General features: G+C 49.0%; 1 protein-coding gene across 1 annotated transcript in view; it reads left to right on the forward strand.

Annotated features, from left to right (window-relative positions):
• The window catches only part of Carmil1 (capping protein regulator and myosin 1 linker 1), a 245573-nt gene that overhangs the window by 118383 nt on the left and 101848 nt on the right, over positions 1-25342 (forward strand). The window contains exons 6-11 of the mRNA XM_026407693.2: positions 2201-2298; positions 2629-2699; positions 2897-2970; positions 11958-12033; positions 17279-17367; positions 18493-18587. Coding sequence (XP_026263478.2) covers positions 2201-2298; positions 2629-2699; positions 2897-2970; positions 11958-12033; positions 17279-17367; positions 18493-18587 — 503 coding nt within the window. The remainder of the gene's footprint in view (positions 1-2200; positions 2299-2628; positions 2700-2896; positions 2971-11957; positions 12034-17278; positions 17368-18492; positions 18588-25342) is intronic.

A 25342-nucleotide genomic window follows, 5' to 3' on the forward strand; every position in this document is an offset into this window, starting at 1 on the left:
TAGGGGAGGACTTAGGAGGAGACTTGTATTTGAGCTCTTTGACGATTAGTAATTTGATCTGTATAAACATCATCAAATAACTCAGTTCATTAAGTAGAACTCAACTATTTTTTAAACTTTTTTTCGTTGCAGAGGGTTACACAATATCTGTTTATTAATTTACCTTTTATGCGGTGCTGAGGATCGAACCAGTGCCTCCCACATGCTGGGCAAGCGCTCTGCCACTGAGCCCCAGCCCCAGCCCCAGCCCACACTGCTGTCCAACTATTCTAACAAACTCTTACAGAATAAACAATGAAGCAGCAGTGTAAAGACTACTCATGGAAGGGCATCCAGCGCCTTGTTATGGGGGGTTCTCCTTCCTGCTCAGGAGGGTGTGAGCCACCCAAGAAATTAAAGTCTAGAATAATTAGTGAAGAACAAAAGATAGAGTCTGAAAAGATAGTTTTAAAGGGAGCCTGGAGCGCCTGATAGATCCAGCCCACACAGGAACTGGAGCTGGACAATTAGAAAATGATTCCCGTGGTTTATTTAATGGGGTCCATCAAAGTCAGGGGTGAGGTTTCGGGGGTGGAGTCTTGCTTCATGGTGTCTTGCAGTCAGCAGGTTGATTGGCGTCTTGGCAGGTCACACCCCTTTCTGAGGCTGTGTGGCTGCAGCAGGCCACCCCGTCTCAGGTGCTGTGTGGGACCTGGGGCAGAGCTTGAATAGAGCTCACCGTGTGTCTGGGCAGTCAGCCAGAGGAAATGTCCACTGGAAGTTCCCAGGCACCAGATTTTCCTATTCACTAGGCCGCGGTGCCGATGTAGTCCACACACAGCCCATGATGGCTCTCGACAACTATTTACACTTTTAAATATTTAGTTTTCAAAGAGAAGTTAAGTAGATGAATTCAAGTTCTTATAAATTTCCGCTTCCTGGATCAAGGACCTAGGTATTAGAGCAGAAACCCTGCACGTACTAGAAGAAAATGTAGACCCAGCTCTCCAACATGTCAGCTTAGGAACCCAGTTCCTCAGTAAGACTCCTGAAGTGCAAGAAGTAAAATCAAGCATCAGTAGATGGGATGGTGTCATACTAAAAAATAATCAAGAGCATAATAGGGAGCCCACAGAATGGGAGATCTTTACTACCTGCACTTCAGGGTAATTTTCAGGATATATAAAGAAAAGAACTCAGAAAACTTAAAAAAAAAAATGGGCAAAGGAACTGAACAGATACTTCAGAGAAGAAGAAACATGAAGGGTCAACAAATATAGGCATTTGAGAAACACAAATTAAAAACACACTGAGAATGGTGATTATCAAGAAGATAAATGGTAATAAATTTTGTTGAAGACCTGGGTGCTCTCTTACATTGTTGGTGGAACTGAAAATTAGTGCAACCACTCTGGAAGGTGGTATGGAGATTCCTCAAAAAACTAGGAATGGAACTGCCGTATGACCCAGGTATCCCACTCCTTAGTGTATATCCCAAAGATCAAAATCGGCATAGTATAGTGACAGTGCCACATCAATGTTTATAGTAGGACAAGTCATAATAGCCAAGCTATGGAACCAACCTAGGTGCCCTTCAACAGATGAATGGACAAAGACAATGTGGTCTGTATACAAAATGGAATATTATTCAGCCTTAAAGCAGAATGACTTTATGACATTTGCCATCAAATAGACGGATCTGGAGACTATCATGCTAAGTGAAATAAGCCAATCCCCAAAAGCCAAAGGTCAAATGTTTCCTCTGACTTTTAGGAGCTAACCCTCAAGAAGGGGGATGGATTTGAAGGGAAGAGTAGAAGTTCAGTAGATTAGATAATGGGGGATGGAGGGAACGAATGGGGAATAGGAAAAGGAAAGACAGTGGAATGGACCTGTCATAATCTTACCATGTGCACATACGAAAACAACCCAGTGAATCCGCCATCTCTACATCACAAGAACGAGATACATCCGTGCTTGTATAAGTATGATACATCCCGTGCTTGTATGTCAAAGTGGATTCTGCTGTCATGTGTAACTAAAAAGAATAAGTAAAAACAAAGTAAATGTCCACTTCCTAGTGTTCAAATAATGGAATTATATTTGTCACAAATGAATTTATATCTACCTTGACTTAAAAAAGAAAAACATATACAAAGTCAGTGTCTGTATGCTATTTCAAAAAGTTGATTTTTGAAATCTGTTGTTGATGATTTTGCAGGAGAATCATGAAGAAGGTCTCCATGGAGCCATCTGAACGCCTGGCCAGTCTCCAGGCCCTGTGGGACAGCCAGACTGTGGCAGAGCAGGGCCCCTGTGGTGAGCGTGGATTTTAAAACCAGGACGTAGCGGCGGGTGGACGTCCTGGGGGGAAGTCGGTCTATTCCTGGCTTGCTACTGTAAAGGTACAATTAGCTTAAGGTGTAATCAGCACCGCCCAGACTTCAGTTTGGTGGACAGGAGTCCTGTACTTAGGCTGCGTGGCGTCCCGCTGTGTGCTCACTATAGAATAGGGAGGTCTGCCGGTTCCCCCAGTGGAGAGGACAGTCAGCACCGTCAACAGCGGCCAGACTTCAGCTTGTAAAATTTAACTTAAAAATCATTTTGCTGAAACCTGTCAACATTGTAACGCTTCTGTCTCACATTCAGGTGGTTTTTCTCAGATGTACGCCTGCGTGTGTGACTGGCTGGGATTTTCCTACAGGGAAGAAGTACAGTGGGTAGGTGCTTCTGCCTACGTGTGCACACACCCCTAGCTTCTTTCTCTTTTCCCACCACTCTTTTTTTTTTTTTTTTTTGCTTAAAATCTTCCTTCCTTGAATTACATGAAGTCTGCCTATGTCATTGTCTGACTCTGAGTCTGTCCTGCTTCTTTTATGTACGTGGATTAACAATGTGCCTGATTGGAATCTCATAGGATGTGGATACGATTTACCTGACACAAGACACCAGGGAGTTGAATTTACAAGACTTCAGTCATCTGGACCACAGGTACGCCCGTTCTTTTTTCTTTTTTCCTCTTCCTAAATTGATTTTCAGAGCCGGAACTCTTTTTTGACATTTAGGGACATGCATGATCCCCAGAGAGTCCTTTTATAAGGGGAATCAGAAGAGTCTGGGACTCTCTGGATTTTCCCCTTCAAGTACTAGTTTCAAGCATGTTTGTCACTGTGTAACGGTTTGTGGAGGTGCAAGTATGTACCAAACTGAACTCACGTTTAGGAAATGTGCTGCATTTCACCATGAAAGAGGTACAATTCCTGGTTCTTATACTACCTTACGAAAGTCAATTTGATCTACTCTGTATGTTTTACCTCCTTACCCTTTGATTTCTCGGATGAAGTTCTGTCCTAAAATCCTAACAAAGGCCTTTTAGTTCACCACTTCCACATGCATTGGAGACCTGTTGGTTGGGTACCTGTGCATGTGTTGGTGCAGATCTGTTTGCCAATATCTGACTTGGGAGTTGAATAGTGAATCTGTGAACCTGTTCCAAATCATTTGGGAGACTTTCTGGTTTCCCTGTTGTTGGTTGAATATATGGAGGCCTGTGGCTCCTGGGATCCAGGTCCCAGAGAAAATCTTATTTGGTTCCCTTTTATCTCTGGGAAGGCAGACCTGTCCAGTCGGTTTTTCTGACTGACAAAGCCTCTTTGGCTCTCCTCCAGAATGCCTGTCCAGGTGCCTCATCCTGGCCCACCCATCTCGTCAGTCCTCGGTATCTGCTGCTAACTTAGGTGGACACTGATGTGGGCACCCCCTGCTCACTGTATCTCTTCTCTGTTTGGAATTGAGGATATTTGGGAGCGCAGCTGTACCTTTTCTGTCATTTGGACAACTGCCGTGTCCCAGGGAATCCATTTTGGTTGGGTTTCTTAGCACCACTATCTTGACTAGGAGAATATCATTGGAGATGGATTTTCCATCTAGCTATCAGGAAATGCAGAGTTGCAGAGGGCTCCCTGGCACGTCCTGCCCTGAGGTGGGGGTGGAAGGCGTGGACTTTGTGGGCTCACCGCCTCTGTGCATAGCCTGCTCCGTGGAGGACCCAGGAGCAGACTTGGCCTGTTGGCGGCGTGTGGTCAGGCCTCCAGCCTCTGGGTCTCAGGGTTGGATTCACTTCCTTTCTTGGAACAGGCAATTTTCTCCTGCTTAGGACTGTTCTCCTCCTTTTCATAGGAGGGAGACTTCTTACTCAAATTTAGGCCAGATGTTTCCTATGGAGCTCATAAAAAAGTGAACTGAGAAAGAAAAAGGGAAGATGTTCTACTCTGAAAGCATTTCCCACTAAAACAAGAGTTGCCTGGGGAATAGATGGGAACGGAAGCCTCCAGCGTCAAGTATTGATTCTTTGAGTGGGTCTCACCCATATGCATGTGGTTTTGCATTGGTCCTTTAGAAAGATGGGTTCACTGGGCTGTGTGTACCTTTCAAAGGGGAGAAAAGCAGTGTTTGTTAAATATCACCACTAACTCTGGAAAAAGTGTAAGTGCTGCAACATCAAGCTCACAGTGGCAAATATATTATTTACCCAAATTCTAGATTTTGCTTTAAGATGCAGCTTCCCTATTGGGAGAGGTGATAGTACTCTCTGGTGACTGACTTGGAGTGACCAGTTTGCATCTTACATTTTAGAGCGAACCCCTGGGTGGGTCTTGGGGTCCCCCAGGACTCCATGGACTGCACAGGGGGTCACCTGGCCCACAGGAGGGGCAGGTGCTGCAGGTAGCCTGCGGGGCTTGCCCTCATTTTGCGTGCTGGTCCCTGAGGATTTCCTGTGGTGCCCAGGCGGTGCCCAGGCAGTGCCCACATCAATGCTGTGCTTTCTGCTCATCCTCCGTGATTAATCCAGTCACTTGTCAGCAAAGGGAAACTGTGTAAAGACGTCACTGAACGTAGTCACCAGAGGTACTACGTGGTGTCTGAAATCAGGAAGCCCTAGTTCCCCACAGGTGTGTTTTCTGACTCTGAAGCCAGAGAATTTTCCATTTTCTGGAAACACTGAATTAACAGAAAAGACCAAAGTTGTCTACTTTTCTTGCTTGAAGAGTTAGAAGGACTTTTCTGTCACTGAAATTCTAGATTGAGTGTTGGAAAACATCCTTTTCTTTTCCTTTTTTATTAGAGCATTCTCGTTAGAAGCGATAGGTTCACCGTCGCGAAGTCATGCATGCGTGGAATTTGGTTTCCTGCATCTCAGCCCCCTCTGCCCCTTCTCCCTTCCCAAGCATCCAGATGTGAGGGTGACAGTGGTCATACCAGAGTCATCCTGTCCGTCTTTAGGAGAGTAACATAATTCAGAACTTGGAAAAGCGTCCACTCCGTTCTTTTTTCTGTGGTTCAGAACTGTGTAAGTGTGTTCTTTTGATTTTCTGGTTTCGGAGTCAGTGGGCCAACGAGAGGCGTAGATTGGAAAAGGCTCAGCGACACGCTCCTCATGATGGCTCCAAGGTCTGTGAGCTGCAGGGTTGAAAGTGTCATTATGCTGTCGTTGGAGTGACAGGCAGTGATGAGGGCAGAGGTCATGGCGAGAGCTGACAGCTTTCAACGCTTCGATTGCTCTTGTTCCAGGAAGGTTCTAAGAGGCGCTAATCCCATCGCGCTCGGAGGCCCCAGCGACATGCATCACTGGGCTGAACTTGGCTTCCGAGAGCCCTGTGTGCAGACTCAGGCCTTTGTGTTGGCTGTTGCTTCCGCATCAAGGTGACACTCTTTTTAAAAATATTTTCTTAGTTGTAGATGGAAATAACTCTATTTTTTTAATGTGGTGCCGAGTGTCAGACCCAGTGCCTCACATGTGCCAGGCACTGAGCCACAACTCGGCCCCAAGGTGACAGGCTTGAGCAAGATACCTCCAGGAAGGGGTTCCAAGGCTGGGTGACGTCTGGCTGGTCCTCAGGGCACTGGTGGAATTCTTTTCTAGTCTGGGCTCCATTTGTTCTTGCTCTTGTCTAAGAAGGAAGAGATGGTGTTTGGGGTGTGAGCCAGGTGTGAATAGCCTTGGCTTCTGGCCATTTCCCAGTTTCCCTGTGTCTGGGTGAGGTGGACCCTGTGGGGCACAAGATGACACTCTGGGGCATGTGAGCCAACACCAGAGCGTGTCTTTGGGGTGTTTTTTTCTTACTGGTCCTTGTGTCAGTGTTACTCTGGGCCTAACAGTACCGACACACGTGTCTCCTGGGTGAACACATGGGCGAACACACGGGCGTGCTGGAAGTACTGTGCTGTTAGGAGCGAGTGGTCGAAGCCTCCAGAGGCCTCTCCTCTTGACCTCCAAGACTGTCCGTGGGCTGCTGCAGGCAGTCACCTCCTTCACAGGGTCTGCATGGTTGGTCCTGCTAAGGAGTTGGCAATACTCAGGATGCACCTCTGCACAAACAGCGTGCCAGGAGGCAGAGCCAAGTTGAAACACTGTTAACTTTGGAAAGCTTTCCGACTCCAGTTTTCAATCTAGGTATCACTATCACTGGACACGGCAGACTATGCTCTGGACAGACGTGCCTGCCAGGCAGTGCCGTCGCGGCTCAGGGATCAGCAGCCTTTCCCCAGAGTGCGGAGCCCTGGTGTGTGTGCAAGAAGCGCTGCGGGGATCCGCTCCTGCCAGAACGCCTCCTCTGACCCTTCTAGTGTTTGTGGGGTTGGTTAGGGGTCTTCTCTCCTTGGGATGTGGAGATGCTGAAAGCCGTCCTGCTCTGTGGACGCTGCTGCCTCTGTGTGTGTGTGTGTGTGTGTGTGTGTGTGTGTGTGTGTGTGTGTTACCCAGATTGTGGACTGCAGCCGGGTAGGCCTCCTTCAAACCTGCCCACTATTCTTGATCTTTCACACTTTCCTGGTGTCTGACACACTCTTCAAAATCACTGTCCTCTTAAAATTCTAGAGAGATGGCAGGCAGGGGAAGGGAGCGAGGGAGATTTGGCCTGAGACTGATCACTGGACCGTGAAGTTCCTCTGAGCTCCCACACACCTGCAGACGAGTCAGAACTGCTGGTTCAGTAGCGTGTCCAGAACCCAGAGTGTCCCAGGCTGGTGAGAGGGCTGGAGCCTGAATCTCCGCCAGCTTCCTTGATTTTTGTATTTTAACTTTTTAAATAGTCCCCATATATTAGTCATTTATTTTTTAATGAAAAAAAAGTGTTTTAAGAGCCAAGGTCTTGCTGTGTGGCTTGGGCCAACCTGAACTCCCGGACTTCACCAGTCCTTTCTCAGCCTTCCAAGTAGCTGGGATGATAGGCAGGTGCCACACACCTGGCTCACCCGTCTATTTTTGATATTTAAAGTAATAGAGTACAATAGTTATTTGAGATGTCGCTTCAGGCTTCAGAACACATGTTAGTATTGGCTTTGAAATCAGCAAACAAACGGATGGTTAAATGTGACGAGAGGGGTTTCCAAGTCTTTGATCTGAAAACCTGCAGGTAAAACCGTCCTGGGTTCCTGTAGAGGAGGTGAAGCTTTTGATGCCAAGGAAAGCAGCTCAGTGGGCAGGAGGCGGTGACAAAATGTCCCGCAGGAGGCTAGTGCGTCTCCCGGGCCGGCCGACGCCTGGCCCTGTCTGCACACCCCTGTGGCTCGTGCAGATGACCGCAGCTCTGATCCCTGGGAGCAGTCCTTGCTCCCCAGTGTTCACGGCTCCTCCTGGGGTCCTTGAAGACGATGTGGACCTCAGAGCACTTTGAGGTGGTTCATAAAAGTGTTTGAAGGAGTTCCAGCTATTTTCCATATCCCAAAAGGCTTGCCCTCTTTTAAAACGAACAATTATATAAAGTAATGAATTCTCTTACTTTAAAGAAAAAGAATTTAAGTTACTGACTTCTTGCATTGGATACAATTTTGGCTTTCTAGGGACGGGTTTCTGGTCCTTGCTAGGATGCTCTCATCTTGTTGGTTTTGTGGCGACTTGCCTCTGGAGGGAGGTAAGAGAAGCACTCGGTTTTTAGGGTTTTAAGGGAGGGTTAGCTTATCCAGATGTGTCAAGGAATGAGGAATCCAGTGTTAGAAAGGAATGAGGAGCCCAGGTTTGTTAGAAACCCAAAGAGACTGGATTAAACAAAAACAGTGTAACACATTTTTATCCAGAAAAAGGTGAGAGAGGAGTTTAATGGCCTCGTCTCTCTGTAGTGTTAAGAAGTGATGACCCCTCAGCTCCTGAGGCTGAGGCAGGAGCATCGCAAGTTCAAAGCCAGCCTCAGCAACTTAGCAGAGTCCCTAAGCAACTCAGCAAGACTTGGCTCTAAATAAGATTTAAAAAAGGGCTGTAGATGTGGCTCAGTGGTTGAGTGCCCTGAGTTCAATCCCCAGGACCAAAGAAAAAAGAAAAAAAAGGATGATATCATGGAGCTTGAGAAGACGTTTTTCTCAGAATCTCGAAACACCTTTGCTCCCTGTTGAAGGAGGGTGGCCGTGGCTCGAGGGGCTCGAGGGACGAGCAGGGAGTGCCGTGGGGCAGGGTGGCTGGGACTCTCGGGAGGGTTCCCTGAGGTGGTGACTTGTTGCCGGCTCCAATCTTGAGATCCAAGGCTGCCCCAGCAGAGGGCTCTCACAGTGGGGCTCACGGGAGACGTGCAGTTACCACTTTCCTCCACGGGAAGTCGGTGTCAGTGAGTGTCCCGAGTGTGGGGGAATGGCAGCAGGACCTCGGGAGGGGACAGGGAGGGGGAGAGGTCCTGGTGGACACAGCCGCTCCAGGTCATCGGGGCCCTCCTTGGCAGGACCCCTGAGCTATTTGTGCCAGATTCCCTGTGCTCTCTGGGTCACAGTGTGGAGAGGCCACAGGGAGTGCCTCTTGGGAGGGGGAGGCTGGTGCTGTCTGAGATGCTGGATGTCTTCCACTTCAGTGGCCACGTCCAGCCCTTTCTGGTTCCTGGATGCCGTGCATCCTGAGCAGGCCGAGGGTCCCACGCCTGGTCTCCAGGCTGGCTCGGCCTGCCCCGGGCCTGGTGTTCAGAGTCCCGAGTCCTCGGTGCAGCCTGGGCTGTCACAAGGTGTCTGCTGAAGGACTCCCGCCCTCTCATTCCCTCACACTCCAGCCAGGTGGACGGCCTTCAGCACCTGAGGTCCTACGTGGCGGTGTGTGTTGCTTGTGGTTCTGGCTTGAATTCTAATGTGGGGCATTCTGCCGTCTGTCTGTCCGTCTGTTATTGATCTGACATTTCGCTCAGCTGTTGTCTGCATGAACGATGCTGCTGGGCCGTTCCCTTAGATGCCTCCTTAGAGAAAATCGTGCAGATGTGCACCAGGACGCCAGTCACCCTGAATCCAACCAGATGTCCCCGCTCAGGTGAAGACGTGACCCCCACCCAGTTGTGACACGGGTCATGGTGACCCCAGTGTTTCTCTGGAGCTTCACCATGGAAGTCTGCGTTCTGATGGGTCAGCTCTGTCCTCGCGCTGGGAGGACCCCTCTCCTGCCTGGCCTCTGTCCCAGCCCCTGGGCTGGTCTGCAGCCTTGGGCTTCTCCCAGGTCTGGCTCACCTGGCCTGTGCAGCACAGGTGGTTGCTGTCCTCTGGTGCATCCCAGCCACAGGGCAGAAATTCTGCTGACGAGGTTCCGTGGCGCTTCCTTGGTATCCGCAACCCTCACTTCTAGGTGTTCAGCGCTCTGCTGTCTGTTGCTGGGATAAACCTGCCAAACTTCATGGCCCCCCAACAAGAACCCTGAGGCCACATGCCTGCATCTGGTGGGGAGCGCTGGCGGTCCCCTGGGAGGCGGGTCTGCTGGCCTTCCTCACAGCTGGGCATCCCGTTCCTCTGTGAGCTCCATGGCAGGAGCTGACATGGCCTTCGTACCCTCAACTGGAAGTCCCTCAGTGTCACCGCAGGACCCGGCTGCTCTAGTTTCTGACCTTATGAACCCAGCCTTGATCATGGGAGCCCTCGAGCCTTTGCATAGTGTGGACTGTCATTACTCTCAGGTAAACCCAGCAGTGGCCTCTGGGTCCTGTGGCATGCAGGTCGTGGACCGGGGGACACCGTGACAGTGTCGCGTGCCCATGTGCCACTGTCTCGCTATCTGCCGTGTGTGAGAGAGCGCCCGCTGCTCCCTCCCGTCCTTGTCAGCCTTTGCTTTGCCAGGTTTTTGCTCGTTTTGGTTTTAGCCCTTCAGTAAGTGTGAAGTGGTATCTTGTTGTTATTTCCATTTACCTTTTGGAACTGGGGATTGGACCCAGAAGCCCTTTAACTACCGAGCCGAATCTCTAGCCCTTTTTATTTTAAATTTTGTGACAGGGTCTCTTTAAGTTGCTGAGGCTGGCCTTCAGTTTCCAATCCTCTTGCCTTAGCCTCCTGAGTCTCGGTGATGGCAGGCGTGAGCCGCTGCGCTTGTCTCCTTTTGGGTTTGAATCATGTTTTCCTAGTGGCTACTATTTCTGGTTGTCTTCTCATGGGCTTATTTGCTATACATTTATATTATTTGGCAAAGTGTCTGGTTAGATCTTTTGCCCATTTTTAAAAATTGGAGTGTGTGATTCTCATCATTGAGTTTGGGGAATTTTGCTTTCTGTATCCTGAGTTGATTCTTCTGTCAGAAATGTTGTTCACGATGTCCTTTCTCAGCACGTGGGTTGTCTTTTCCTCTTCTTAACAGCGTCTTCTGCACAACTAGCTTTTGGTTTTGATAGTCTCACTTGTTGAGTTTTTTTTCACCGAAGGACGATGCTTTTGGTGTCAGCTCTGACCTTGGATGGGGTCATGCCTCGGTCTGGGTCCTGCTTCTTTGCAGCCTGGAGTCTGAGCCTCGGGTCGCTGTCTCTCCTCGGGGCTCAGGAGACGTGCCAGGGCTGCTCATCCTCTCCCACCTGTGCGTGCTCATTTCCTCTCTGCGGAGCGTGTCCCGTGACCTGTACACACGTGGCGCTTTTGCGTCTGGGTTGAGGTCCCCCTCCTGTCTCTTTGACCTGTCTCCCGTGTGTCTCTTTACCTGTGAAACCTAAGCGGGCGCCTCCTCGGGGAGTCTTGCGGTGTGAGCGGGAAGGACTCGGCAGCGACGTTGCAGAAAGCATCGCTTTCCAGTGCTCCTCCCGCTTTCCGCCTTCTTTTCTACCAGTGAAAACCTGAGGTCTGCTATGTGGCATGCGCTGAGGATGAAGCCACAGAACCAGAGCAGACCCTTGGTTTTCAAAGACTCCAGAGTCTGAGGTGCTGGGAGACGGTGCTTCAGGGACGAACTGAATGTGAGATGGAATGAGCTGAATGCTGAGAGATGTCGGCAGGGTGACCACATGTCCCCGCTCAGGTGAAGACACTGGCTGGGGCCTCTCCTTGAAGATGTGACCCCCATCCAGTTGTGACAGTGTCACGGTGACCCCAGTGGCATGTCCGTCCTCGTGCCGAGCCCAGCACTGGTGGACGTCTGCGGCTGCCACACTGCCAGGTGTGTCGATGCACTGGCACTGTCGGGTTCCGTCTGGATTGTGAGGCAGGGACATGCCGTGGAGGCTGCGGCTGGGGAAGTGTAGCCTCCCGCCTGGTGGAGAGCTTCAGACAGGGTCACGCCTGGACCGCATGGAGGAGGTCCCCACCGAGAGCTGAGAAGACCACCAAGTGGTTGCAGATGGTCACTCTGCGCCGAGAAGCCCCTGCTGCCAGGAGGGGCCGGTCCTCGCCTGTGCTGCCAGCTCCTCCTCCCAGAGCATACGGGATGTACGTGAGGGCGAGAGGGTCGACGAAGGAGCAGGCTACAGACGTAAGACAGTGCAGCGTTAGACCATGACTCCTTTCAGGAGGGGGAAGCCCTGCAGATGAACGCTGCCCACCTCACTGCCTTTAGTAGGGCCCCTCGGTCCCCGGAGGGGTTCCCTTCAGCTCTGGGAGTGCTGCGTGCATCCTGATGAAGATGCCGTGGAGAATAGATCGTTCGTTGTACAGTGGCCAAAACAGGGTGGGCTGGACGTCGCGTTGGCGGGTGTCAGGAATCCTCAGTGCCGTGGGTGCTGTGGGCTGGTCTGTGAGGGTCCTTCACGCCCTGCCTGCCTTCCTTCCAGGGACCTCATCCCCATCGTGGCTGCCCTGGAGTACAATCAGTGGTTCACCAAGCTGTCTTCCAAGGACCTGAGACTGGTGAGTGACTGACATGTGGCCGTGTTGCTTGACTTTGCTGAGTTTCAAAAACCTCACAGTTGTGGGGCTGGGATCGTGGCTCAGCGGTAGGGTCCTTGCCTAGGACACGCAAGGCGCTGGGTTTATCCTCAGCACCGCATAAAATAAATAAATAAAGGTATTGTGTCCAACTACAACTAAGGAAAATATTTTTAAAAATCTAGTAATTGTGTAAAAAAAATTTTTTTCCTCTCATGTTGGTAAACTGCAGACATTTTATTTCTTGAGTAGATATTTTCCTGTAAGGGATTGGCATCCCGTTTTGTGAAATTTGTAATGGAGATGCTTCAGAGAAGTCCTTCCTCACGAACAGAAAGACACACTCAGTGTAGCATTCAGTACGTACTCATTCAGTCTGCAAAAACCGTTGACGTTACATCAGCACAGCTGCGAATAGTGAATTCGATGCTCCTGTTCTGTATTTCCTCTACATGAGGTTGCCCTTACAAAAAATTTCAGGAGGCCTGGTGCAGTGGCGCGTGCCTGTGATCCCAGTGGCTCGGGAGGCCGAGGCAGCTCCTGAGGAGGATCACGAGTTCAAAGCCAGCCTTAACAAAAGTGAGGTGCTAAGCCACCCAGTGAGACCCTGTCTCTAAATAAAACACAAAATAGGGCTGGGGATGAGGCTCAGTGGTCCAGTGCCCCTGGGTTCAATCCCTGGTACTCCCCCCCCACACCAACCAAACAAACAAAAGGATTTCAGGAACTGTGAAGAGGTAGAGTTGGTCTATATGCCTTTTCTGGCAAATTTGCATGTAAGCAGAATGAAATTGGAGTGAAATCTTGTTAGTTTTCACAGGAGATGGGGAGAGAAAGATTTGTCTGTTTTCCTGTGGGAACAGGATGCTCGGTTGGGGATCGTGCACATTTAGGTAGTTTATGGACAGATACCAGGCAGCTTCCTGGTGCCTCAGTTTACAATGAGAAATAATTTAGATATTGTTTCATTGTAGGCTCCCATTTCAACGCCTCCAGCTTTCAGAGGGCATAGAACCTGGAGGTTTAGGATTTTCATAATGAAAAGATAGGTTTTGAATTGAAATGTGGAACTACAGAAGAGGGGGGTGGAGATGGGTTACTAGGGGGCCACTTGATTCCCTGAATTTACCAGGATTGGGGCAGGTGTGAGTCTTTAAGCTGAACTCCTTTGGGGCCTTAGGACAACAGTGTGGCCTGGCGTCAGAATCCGAGTCTCAGTTGACTCTTCTGCAGCCTGTGTGACCTTGGAGAATTTGCCGCAGCTTCCTGCTTACCTGTGACTGCGGGCGGACTCCAGCTCATGTCTGGCTCCTCTCTACCCTGTGTTTCTCAAGTGCACGGCTTGTGGTTGCTACTTGGTAAAAATTGGGTTAATGGATATAGAATAAATTCAGTGAATCAATGGAGGAGTGAATACAGCCACAAAACTAATCTGCGGGTTGTGGAGATGAGTCAGTGATGGGTGGAGAACTTGCACCCAGTCCCTGGTGGGTTACAGGCATTTCATAGCTGTGGTTCTTATTGTCACACCTGTACCAGCAAAGAGGCCCAGAAAGGAGCTCAGGTGGGGTAGGGACTGTGGGAATTGTATCTTCTGGGCTGCTCTAGTGGCTGAGCCCGGATGGAGCTGAGAGCCAGGAGCAGGGCCAGGCATCCCTCAGGGAACAGCAGGTAGCCCCCAGGACAAACCTGGGAAGAAGCCTCTTATCTGCTGCCTGCTGGGTGGGGCCGTTCCCAGGACTGCACCAGCGGACCTTACAGGAGGGAAGAGGCGCATTGGTGGAGTGAGGTCAGCCCAAGGGTCGCGGGATCAAGGGAACAGGAGCTTGCTAAAGTCAGTTGCTCATGACCCTAAGAGTTCTAAAGAGACCGTGCTATCCTCCTGCTTATGGAAATCATCCTACTTCAGTGGAACAGGAGCATGTCCAGGCCCTTGGCACCCGCACCCCCTGCCCTTCAGCTGCCCAAGTGTGTAGCATGCCAGGTCCGTTAGGTGCTGGTGAAGCAAAGCAAGCAGTGCTGTGTGCTTCCTGGGCATCCGGGGATGGAGGAAGCCACGTGCAGGATGGGAGACGGCCGGTACCACTCTCCCAGGAACTGAGACTTAATCAGAAACCAATGTGTGCACATATTTTCAACATTTGATATTTTAAAATGAAAAGTGATCTTTGTGGATATCAGTGTTCAAATCTTGAAAAGAAAATCCCTTATGTTTTTCACCCAGAAATAAAAGGAAGAGATGCTTTGTTCTCCAGTGGTGTTGTGGTGGGCAATCTCAGAGCACATTTTAACGTGGAGTTTATTTGAAGGAAAGGATAACACAAAGAAGTATGTTGGTTTTTGGATTTTTTAAAACTTGAAATGCAGGGAAAAAAAATAAGTGGTTTTCTCTCAAGTTACACGGACTACCTGGATCATTAAGATTTAACACAAGGGTTTCTGTGCTAAGGTATTTCATGTAAAATATGACTTACATGCTCAATGCTGATTTTATGAAGCAAATTAGCAGCCACTAATCCTGATCTGAATAGAGGATTTAAAAGAATCCAACTGTGCCATGAGGGTTGTATTCCTGTCCAACATTCCTGCTTTGTTAAAAGAGTGGTGAATTGCCATCTGCCTCAACTTTCTCGGTTTGGTGACTCAGGCAGGTCTTTGCATCGTTTTGAAAGTCTTTAAAGATGATATGACTGTAGCAGGTCATGTACGTGGTTCCTTTCAGCCCTAAAGTTCCACATTTATTATTTTGTACTAGTTCATTTATGGCCTTAACTTGATCCTAGTTTTTTGTTCTATGCATTTGATTTTTAATTAAATGCAAGCTCTTAGCCACTGAATTTGGTTATTTTTTAATAGTTTTTTTCTGAGTCAGGGCTGAGCATGCAGGAGATGTTTGAGAGAACTGTGGCCGTAGTCATGTTCTGCTCGGTGCCAGGTGTGTGTGTGCACGGCTCTAAAACATTTCCTCTCTATTCCTCATTGTAGATGCTTTTCATGGAGTGATGCTCAGTAAAAGTGAGCCGGATTAGTGTAGTCAAGGATGACTTGTCACAACCCTCCCATGCTGGTGGAATAGGGAGAAGTTGGGCACACTTTCCTGCACTCTCTGTAATAAACTTGTGTTACTATATTTATTGGTTAATTCATCAAAGCACACCAAACTTAAATACAGTAACACAAATTTGGTGTGCTTTGGTGAATTATCCTTTCTGATGCCCTGTGAGGTAGCTCAGAAGAGGCAGTGCTTTGAGAAGGAGGATCCCTGCAAACGCATGGCCCAGGCAACCCCCTTGTGCCTGGACAGCACAGGTAACCAGCTGCCTCAGGTGTGCCTCGTGAGTCAGTCGAGCTGGTTGGGGCCCCCCGTCAGAAAGCCCCACTGTTAGCCTAATGCACACTGCGGCATCAGGTTGGCTGGAATCCAATTTCCTCTTCATCTCTCCACGAGGACACATTAGAAGCCCGGGAACGGTGGAGAGAGGCACTGTGGGCCGAGTGGAAGTGTGAGAGCATAGAGCTGGGGACTCGGGGTCTCCAGGTGAGGCTTGGCTGGAAACGTGTGGCGCAGGCCCTGTCAGACTCCGTTCCACAGTGGTCAGTCCAGCTGGGTGTTCGTGATCTGATACGTCAGAGGACTGTTGATATTTTATGTGATATTTTAAGGCAAGAAAGTGCTTTGATTGTTGTGTGCCTGGACTCACACAACGTGCTTTCTCTTATTAATGCACAAAGGATTTAAATAGACCCTAGGTGGTAATGAGCTTTTAAAATAACTCTTAGTATTTGAAAAAATAACTTTTCTATATTTAAACAATGAAGGTCACGTGCTACCTTTAGTTTTGGAATAAGGCAGAATATATATAAATAAATATAAAACATACATAAAAATTGAAAAGAAAGAATCAGGTACCATTCTCTCCTAGGATATGCTTTTCCAGGGTTCATAGCTCATTTTAATAGTAATCTTTCTTTGGGGCAGATTGGAACCCTGGGCTCTGAACCACCGAGTCACATCCCCAATCCTTTTTTATATTTCGTTTAGAGACAGGGTCTCACTGAGTCGCTGAGGCTGCGGGGAGAGCTTGGGAGCCCCAGGGCTAGGCTTAGTTGCAATCTTGTTTCATTCTCTTTTTGCGTTTTCTTCTAACATTACATCCTAACCACTTCTCTTTCCACAGCTATGATTGTCATATAGATACAAGGTGTCTTGAAACGGCATGGAACACAGGCCAGGGTTCAACTCTTTCCTGTCATTGGGCTCTTCCCCCCTCCCCAGTTACAGTACCGTGGCAGCGTCACGATGCCAGCCACCATGTGCTTATCAAGCTCCCGGTTAAAATGTGTGACCCCTTTCCACTTAGCTTTCTTACCTACAAAAAGGGGTTGGCAATCCTTAGCCAACAGTTCATCATGAAATGCTCCTGAAGGCTCAGCGCAGGGCCTGTCCCCTGGAGAGCTCCAGAGGACGTGTCATGTCACTGACCCCTCACTAGCCGTGGTCTTCAGCTCTCGGCCCTGCACCTCAGCTTCTTTGGGAAGCCCTTTGGGAGTTCCCAAGCTTGGGTGACATGGGCCTAAGGGTTCTTGTAGCCCTACCAAGATGGCCTCTTTATTATTTCACCTTAGTAGTGTATTTGTCTTAGCCTGTTGGGATTGCCTATAACAAAACACCATAGACTGGGTGGCTGGAAAACAAGAGGAGCTTACTGTTCATAGTTCCGGAGGCTGGGGAGTCTGTAATCAAGGCCGCGGAAGATTCAGAGTCTCCTGGGGCCTGGTTCCTGCTGCTGGTGGCCCCTGCAGCTGTGTCTCCACATGGTGGGAGGGGCAGGCAGCTCCCTGGGTGCTCTCTGCTCAGGGCAGTGATCCTGTTCATGACTAGTCACCTCCCAAAGCCCCACCCGCTACCACATGTTGATTGAGTTTCAGTAGAAGTGGGGGCTGTCGACACGCCAGGACCATGCCTTCGACACAGGAGTGGGGGCTGTCGACACACTGTGCGTTCTTGTCGTTGCTCACCCCGTCACGGATGCGCTCTTCCCTTTATGTCCCTGCGTCCCCACGGTCCTCCTTGTGACAGTGTGAGTGGTAGGTGCACTTCAGGAGCTGTTGAGTGGGTTCGTGGGTGAGTGTTCTGTTCGCTCTAGACTTTGCATGACACTGCTTTGTGACGGTGAGGTGGCTTTCTTTTGACTCTCGGGATGGTCAACAAACGTTTCCGTTGCAGTCTGCTGACGTCTGCGAACAGATCTTAAGGGTGGTGAGTCGGTCCAGTCGGCTGGAAGAACTGGTGCTGGAAAACGCTGGACTTCGAACGTGAGTATTTTCCTGAAGGTGTGAACGCGTGGCCTTAAGACTCGGTGGCGTCCACTCTTTTAATCATCGCGTAGATCTTAAAACTCCGGCCTACGCATATGTTCAGTTCTCCCTGCTGGAAAAAACAAACAGCAATCCCGTGCTGCCCTCTCTGTCACGAGGGCCAGGACTTGGCCTCTACTGTGCCAGGGAGGGTTGCTTGGTGTTTGTGGGGAGCCAGGGCTGGTGGTCAGCATCGTGGACCTTGACCGAGAACCTCGTCCTTGGCAGTCCCCTGGCTCTCTGCGACTCAGGCGCTTTGCTCTGGGAAAGGGTGACAGAGGTGCCTTCCTTGCAGAATGGCAGAAGTGAGGGTGGGTGAGGGGACACGCGCAGGGCACAGGACAGGGCCTGCCCTATGGTAGGGGCCGCTGCCACTCCCGGGATCATGGTCGCTGGCAGTGGTGACGTGGCTCCGTGTCTCCTGAGGCTTTCCTGCTCTGCTTGGCTGGTTCAGTCACTTTTGTCCCCTCCTGTTGACCCTGACGCGGCCTTCACCTAGCGGCGGGGGGTCACACCAGGCCTTGGGTTCAGAGCAAGGACTGTGAGGGCGAAGAGTCCCTGTAGCCTGTGACAAGCGTTGGGTTTTGTCATCCAAGTTACATCAACCTGAATGCAACGTGGAGAGTGGTTTGTGTTTTGTACAATTTAGAGTAGTGATTGTAGCCTTTAGCTCAATAATCAAGTGATCAGTTTTATATCCATGAGTGTTGCAGCACATGAGAACTGAGTGGCCACTGGAATTTCTATGAAAAGCAGGTCGAATCCAGGATTTAAAAAAAAGAAATGATAAAGGGTCAAGTAGTACCGTTGATATCATAAAGCGTGTGTCTTTAAGGGCAGTTGTGTGTATTCTGTTTGCTTGTGAGTGATGTTTTGGTGACTGGACGTGAGCCGTGTTCTGGCTGTGCTTCCTCTCATGAGTCATTAGTGGGGTCAACACATATGTGAGGGGCAGGTTGATACATAAAGGGGGTTTCTATTGTTTAGACTTCACTATTTTCATTCTAAAATATTTCATATGAACAGTTTTACATCCTCTTTATTTACTTGGATATTTACTCTTACTGTTTTGTTTACTTGCAGAGATTTTGCACAAAAACTGGCCAGTGCCCTAGCACATAACCCCAACTCAGGGCTCCACACGATCGACCTTGCTGGCAACCCGCTGGAGGACAGAGGTACCGCAGCAGTCAGGGCTCCCTGGACGCCGCGTCATGGGGGAGAGGGGCTTTATTCCCACAGAGACGGGCATCAGGCTGAGTTACAATTATGTTATAAGTGCTGTTGATTTGATTTTTGCTTCTAGTTCTCACCTTTTGAGAGAATGCTCATGTTACAATTTCATTATTTGATCAACTTTTTTTTAAAAAAATGATACAAAAAGAAGGAGAATTTTGTTGTTAAAATGGTTTATTAGTTATCAATTGCTGCATAACCAATCATCACACGTCGGGTGGCTTAAAACGAGGTGGAAATGTCATCTCAGTGTCTCTGGGCCGGGCGGGATCTGGGTCTAGGGGCTGCTCTGTGCCCGGCGTCTCGTCCAGGGCTGAAGTGTGTTGGCAGAGGGGGCTGTGGCAGCTGTGGCCAGGGTCCTCCCCGAGTTCCTGGTTGTGGCAGGTTTATTTCCTTGGGGTGCAGCACTGTTTTCTCGCTGCTCCTGATGGAGGCCACTTCCTGCCCCTGGAGACTGAGCTCGGGCCTGGCCCACAATGTGGCACTTCTCCCCGTGGGGCACAGTGGGAGCACAGCTCTCTGGTCACCAGACCAGGCAGGCTGACCAGGGCAGTTTCCATGTTGATGAATTTAGAACCAACCCATGAGTCACGGAGGTGGTGAAATCCCGTTTTTTTGCGCCAGTCTCGTCCCATTGAAGGTGCTTTCCAGTGTGGGAACCCTGGAGGCCATCTTAGGGTCCTGCCACCACTGATACCTTTTCATGTTTAACTAAAGTGTCAGACTAAGGGGAGGGTGAAGGCTTCAGTAGATGAGGGTCGCGGGGTCAGAAAGGGGAACCTGAGGCTCGGTTCTCAGGACGTTTTCTGTGCAGATGCTTCTTGGCTTGTTGAGTAAGGGCCTTTCCTCTTCCCATGTCACAGACTTGATGGAGATTAATTATTCCACTGGACGGAGGGACCGAGAGACACTTCTGCTTTTCCTTCTTGGTGTGGTCATTGTTTTGCACTTAGTGTGAGACCTGGTCACAATCAGTTCATATTTTCTTTAAATTGAGTTTGATTTCACTGAGTCTTCATTCTCGTATGCCGTTTTAAACACCATGGTGAAGTTGATGGAGATTTCATTTCCTCTTTAGAATGAGATGACGTCAAAGTAGCATTTCTGTGCTTCTTCCTGCCAGGGTCCCCCGAGTCCCGACTCTGTCTTTCCACCCTCCTGCGGCCCATTCACAGGTGGCATGGTGGAGACTTGACGGGTGCTCTCCTCGGCCTCCGCTGGGTGCTGGCCCACTCCCTGTGGTCTCTTCTCTGTGCTGCAGTTTTTGACACTCCAGAAACCATTTCCAAAGTCCAAAACCTCCCTCATGTTCACTTCTCTGCTCCTCGATATCTACTGCTCTCCTGCTTCCCGCCCGCCTTTTCTCTGGAGGAGCCTCTGTGATAAAGAGCACTGTTCTCCCCCTCCTCCTCTTCCTCCTCCTCCTCCTCCTCCTCCTCCTCCTCCTCCTCCTCCTCCTCCTCCTCCTCTCCCTCTTCCCCCTTGTTTTGCACTTAGTGTGAGACCTGATAAAGAGCAGGGTCCTCCCCCCCCTCCTCCTCCCCTCCTCCTCTCCTTCCCCTCCTCCTTTCCTTCCTTCCTTCCCCTCCTCCTCTCCCTCCTCTCCCTCCTCCTCCCCCTCCTTCCCCCTTGTTTGCACTTAGTGTCAGACCTGATAAAGACACTGTCCTCCTCCCCCTTCCCTCCTCCTCTCCCTTCTCCTCCCCCTCCTTCCCCTCCTCCTCTCTTACTCCCCCTCCTCCTCTCCTACTCCCCCTCCTCCTCTCCCTCCTCCCTCTCCTCCTTCCCTCTTTCTCCTCCTCCTTCTCCCCCTTGTTTTGCACTTAATGTGAGACCTGATAAAGAGCACTGTCCTCCCCCTCCCCCTCCTCCTCCCCCTCCCCCTTCTTTCCCTCCTCCTCTCTCTTCTTCCCCTCCTCCTCTCCTTCCTCCTCCTCCTCTCCCTCCTCTTCCTCCTCCCCCTCCTCCTCCTCCTCCCCCTCCCCCTCCCCTTCTTTCCCTCCTCCTCCTCTCTCTTCTTTCCCTCCTCCTCTCCCTCCTCCCCTCCTCTCTCTCCTCCTCCCCCTCCTCTCCCTCCTCTTCCTCCTCCCCTCCTCCTCTTTTTCCAAAAGAATTATCCTTTAATAAAATTATATGACTTTATTACTAATCTAAATTTCAAGTAATCCAAAATTTTTCTCAAAAGTGACTTCATAAAGTCAAGCAGAATGAAGAGTGGGCATCATAATGCATTATAGACACATGCTGATTATGACTTACAGACAGTCATTACTTATGAACCTTTTTAGGAAACCTAAAACCAGTGTATTCTGTATTTTTTTAGGAACCATAAGGGAGGTTTACTAAATTGAAGTGATGTATCCAAAATACAATCAGCAAGTGAAAGAAGTGTCTGTCTATGGTCGTGTGTCCTTGCAGTATACGTCCACTGCCCTTGTTTTGTGGTCATTCTGTTTTAGACTGGTTTCCCCACATCATATTGCTAGAACTCTAAGGCAGAAACGTGTTACATTTTTAATATTGATGCTTCAAATCAACAAGGACCTATCTTAAACTATTTTCTACTGTGTGAGTCATAACGATTCCAAAATATACAAGTATTAGAATTTTGTATGGAGTTACAGGCTTTTAGGTGCATACATGATGAATGAGGTTAAATTTGCAATGTCACATTTAATTTTCCAGTGTTTGTAAGTTAATAACATCAGATAGCAAATTACCATGCTAAACATTTTATAATTACTTTTTTATTAGGCAAAAATGCTTCAAAGTAGAGGGAGCTATAATAGTTTCTTTTTGAAGAGGAAAATTAAAATTGGATCTTTTTTTTCTAATTTTGACACATTTAAAAAATCACAAGAAAGGTAATTTCATCCAGTAAAATCTCTAAATAAGTTTTAATGGTAGATTCAGTGTTTCATTCACAGCTCCAAAGTATGCCTTCACTTTATTTTGGGCAAAAGTGTGCATTGAGCAGTTCTGGCCACAAGAAAGCACCCCCTGGCCTTTTCTTTGTAGGACAGCTTCCTTGGCCATCAGTTGCGCTGGGCGTCACTGCGTAAGGACTTCAGAGCACACAGGGAAGGCCATTTTATTTTCTTGATTTACATTTCCAAGGCTCCCGTCTCTCCTTCTCTGAGCTCTGCTGACGGGGTCCTTGGTATAAGAACTGGCCACCTTTCTAGGGATTGTGCGTCCCCCACCCGTCTCTTTCCTAGGATAAACGCATCAGCCTTCCCTGGCCTGGTGGTTGTTGACATCGGCGTTTTTTTGGTGGAGATCATTGGTTCTTTTTTTAATTCCCCAGAATGTAACTGTGCAGAGAAACTTTGACCAGGGCAGCAGCTCACTTGTCCAGCTCCACGTCACTCAGGGTTTGTGTGGGGGCCTGTGCCATGGCGGGTCCAGGTGCTACATGCGTGGCTGCGTCTCCTCACAGAGCCTTCTCTCGGGGGCCTGATGGTTCTTGCTGGGTTAGCCGGACTCACCCAGCTAGTGTGTGTGCAGGGTGCTGGGCAAGGGCTCTCCGTGCCTGGACTCCAGTGTGACTTCTGGGCTTTTTCTCCTGTTAACGGATATTACAGGAATGGGGGACACCCCCAGGTCTCCCACCCTGATTTCAATCCAGGTCTAACTGATTCGAGAGTATTGTTTTCTCACACTCTGTCAGGTACTGACTGCACGCCTAAAAAGAGAATGTGGAAAACTGGTACCTGAAGTGTTCCTATAAGCAAAAATTCTGTAATGTAGAAATAAAAACATGCCACTCTTGAACATGAATAATGTTTGCTTTTCAGTTAGTTATGCAGTGACTTGATTTATGTAAGGGATTCTCTTCTGACAAAACTACATATTTTTACTTTAGTTTAAATCCGAAGGATGGAGAGAAAATGTCATCAATCAATTTAGTTCTTTCATTATTTTTGGTACTAGAGGTTGAACCCAGAGGCTTGTGCATGCAAAGTGCGTATTTTACCACTGAGCCAACCTCTGACCCTCTTATTATAGATATTATAAATGAGCAGTGCTGCCCTGAATTACTCATTCCCTTTCATTAGCATTGGAGAGGGGTTTCTTTAAAGAAGAAATACGTTTATGACTTATGCATGCCAGGAAATGAAAACCTTTCAAGAAAGACAGTCTCTTTTGGGTTTTTGTAACACATAAGAACCTGGCCCCACTTCACCTCACTATCACCAAGGCCTATGGCATATGATTTGTAAAACAAGTCATTGAAATAATTCACTATTTCTCTTTAGGATAGAGAACCATGTTTTTAATTAGATGTGCTCTTAGTTAGCCATTGTGTATTTGCAATGACTTGTCTGGAATTTGAAGAATAGATACATTAGCTAGACTATCTGTGCCTTTTATTTCTGTCCTTTTAATCCTGTTTACTTTTAGATCTGCTTTTCAAAAAGCAGAACTATCCAACCTGACTCTCACTTTTCTCTGAATTTAGGCGCTTCGCTGTGAGTCCTTTTTGGTTTCATGGCTTCCAGAGAATATTGCTGGATCATCTGTCCTTTCTGGGCACCTCCCTTTTTATACAGGGTCAGGGACTCAGGGATGAAAAGGTGGGTGGTGTCCCTGGCGGGCAAAGCTCTGTCCTAGCCCTTCTTTGGCTTGAGCATTTCCAGGATCGTGTGCTGCTATGAATGGTTGTCACACAGAAGACTATTAAAAGTTTAAAATTGTTGTCTTCTCAAAGAATGAAGTGAAATAAATCAATTGGAATATAATTTTTGAGTTTTAGTGGTAGATTTTAGCAGAAATAATTTTGGTCATATAAAAAATAGTTTTGGAATGATTGAAAGAAGAATGTGGCTTTAAGGGTATTATTTTTTTTATTAACATCATTATAGCCTATGCTTTGCTAAATAACAGAAAATATTTGATGAGTGGGCGGTGATAACGCCTATCAAAACTTAAAAGTGGAAATCTAATATTTTTCTATTTGAAGTACATGTGCATTCAGAAACGTCCATAAATCCCAAGTGTGTTACACGAGTTCCATCGCTCTAACAAAAAATCCGAGATAATTAACTCGTAAAGAGAAGGGTTGGGTTCTGCTCACAGGTCTGGAGGGTCCAGTCTGTGCCTGAATGGCCCCTTGACTTTGGACCTGTGGTGAGGCAGCACGTCATGGTGGAGATCACGGCAGAGAGCGCTGCTCACACCACGAGTCAGGGAGCACCGAGGAAGAGACTGGGTCCCAAGGTTCCCTCTGAGGGCACGTCCCCACTGACCTGAAGACCTCCCATGAGGCTCCCCCCTGAAGTTTCCACCACCTCCCCGTAAAGCGACTGTAGGGACCAAGCCTTCCAGGACCCAGACTGTGGTCTTAGTGAAGTTCAGCACTGCACGCACTCCTGCGGAACCCTGCCTGGGCTGCAGTGGAGCGTCCACAGCCCCCCGGGCTTGCAGTGCTTGGCCCCGTGTTGCCCGTCCCTGCCCTCCACAGCTGAGGAGAAGGTGTGTTCTGCCCTGTGCGGTGACAGACCAGCTTTGCCAATTCCTGAACCAGGCAGCACGGGCGCGTATATGTCTGGCGTCTTGGCTTCTCTCTGTGGGGAGCTTTAGGTCGATTACTGAACCTGGGGCTGACAGTGAGCTCAGTGCCTTGGAGCTGGTTAGCAGCGAAGGGCCTGGTTCAGTCCCCACTGTGGCAAAGTAAATAAGAAGAAACAAACGGCATGGAGGGCTGTAGAGGTGACCGGTTTCTTTCGTTTCTTAGTGGGGCGACTAGGGATTGAACCCAGAGGTGCTCCACCACTGAGCTCCATCCCCTTTAGGTTTTGAGACAGGACCTGGGCTCAGTTGCCCAGTCTGGTCTCGGTCTTCTGAGCAGCTGGGATTGCAGGAGTGTGCGCCACCTGACTTAGACATGGTCTTCTTAGCATTGTTTAATTAAATGCCTCCCCCCCCCCCCCGACACTCTGGAGAGGGGCAGGGATTTCCGGAACATCCAACACTTCATGCTTAGTCAGATGTACAACTTTTGCTATTTTCACGTAGTTATTTCTCGTAAAATCTGGTAAGATTTGTAGAGAATTCGGGTTTGTGTGACAGAGCAGCCAACAGCAGTGGCTCCCATTGATGCCTGGAATTCCAGACTTAGCCTAGGGGAGCGTTTGCTTGTTAGGGTTTAGGAGCCTCCGTAGAACTGCCCCCGGGAGGTGACAGCCCCCCTGCAAGTGGGGTTGCTTGAGGGACCGTCGGGAGGGCCCACAGTCACCTATTACTCATTTCCCCCAGAAAACGCTCTGCGTTCATGGCAGCCCTCGAGTGGGTGAGCTGGTGTCTGGCCTCCCACTCCAGCCATTAATTTTAAATACTATAAATTCTTGTCATTCCGAGTTAAAAACCTGACTGTAAGAAGCCGGAACATAGCTGGGTGCAGTGGTGCATGCCTGTAATCCCGACTGAGGCAGAGGCAAGAGAATCACAAGTTCAAGTCCAGCCTCAGCAACTAAGTGAGCTCCTCTCTCAAAAGGGGCTGGGGATGAAGCTCAGCAGTAGAGCCCCCCCTGGGCTCAGTCGCCAGTACCGTAGGGCGGGGGGATGGTTAAAACGTGCTTGTGCCCTGTCTGAGGTGGCTGACCATAAGCCAATTAAGTTTAGGAATCCACGTGTTAAAAGTGAGTAATTAATAATATTCCATTCTTGACTATAATTAAATAGCATACAGCTCCTC

The sequence above is a fragment of the Urocitellus parryii genome, chromosome 8 (genome assembly GCF_045843805.1).
Source record: "Urocitellus parryii isolate mUroPar1 chromosome 8, mUroPar1.hap1, whole genome shotgun sequence".
NCBI classification, from domain to species: domain Eukaryota; kingdom Metazoa; phylum Chordata; class Mammalia; order Rodentia; family Sciuridae; genus Urocitellus; species Urocitellus parryii.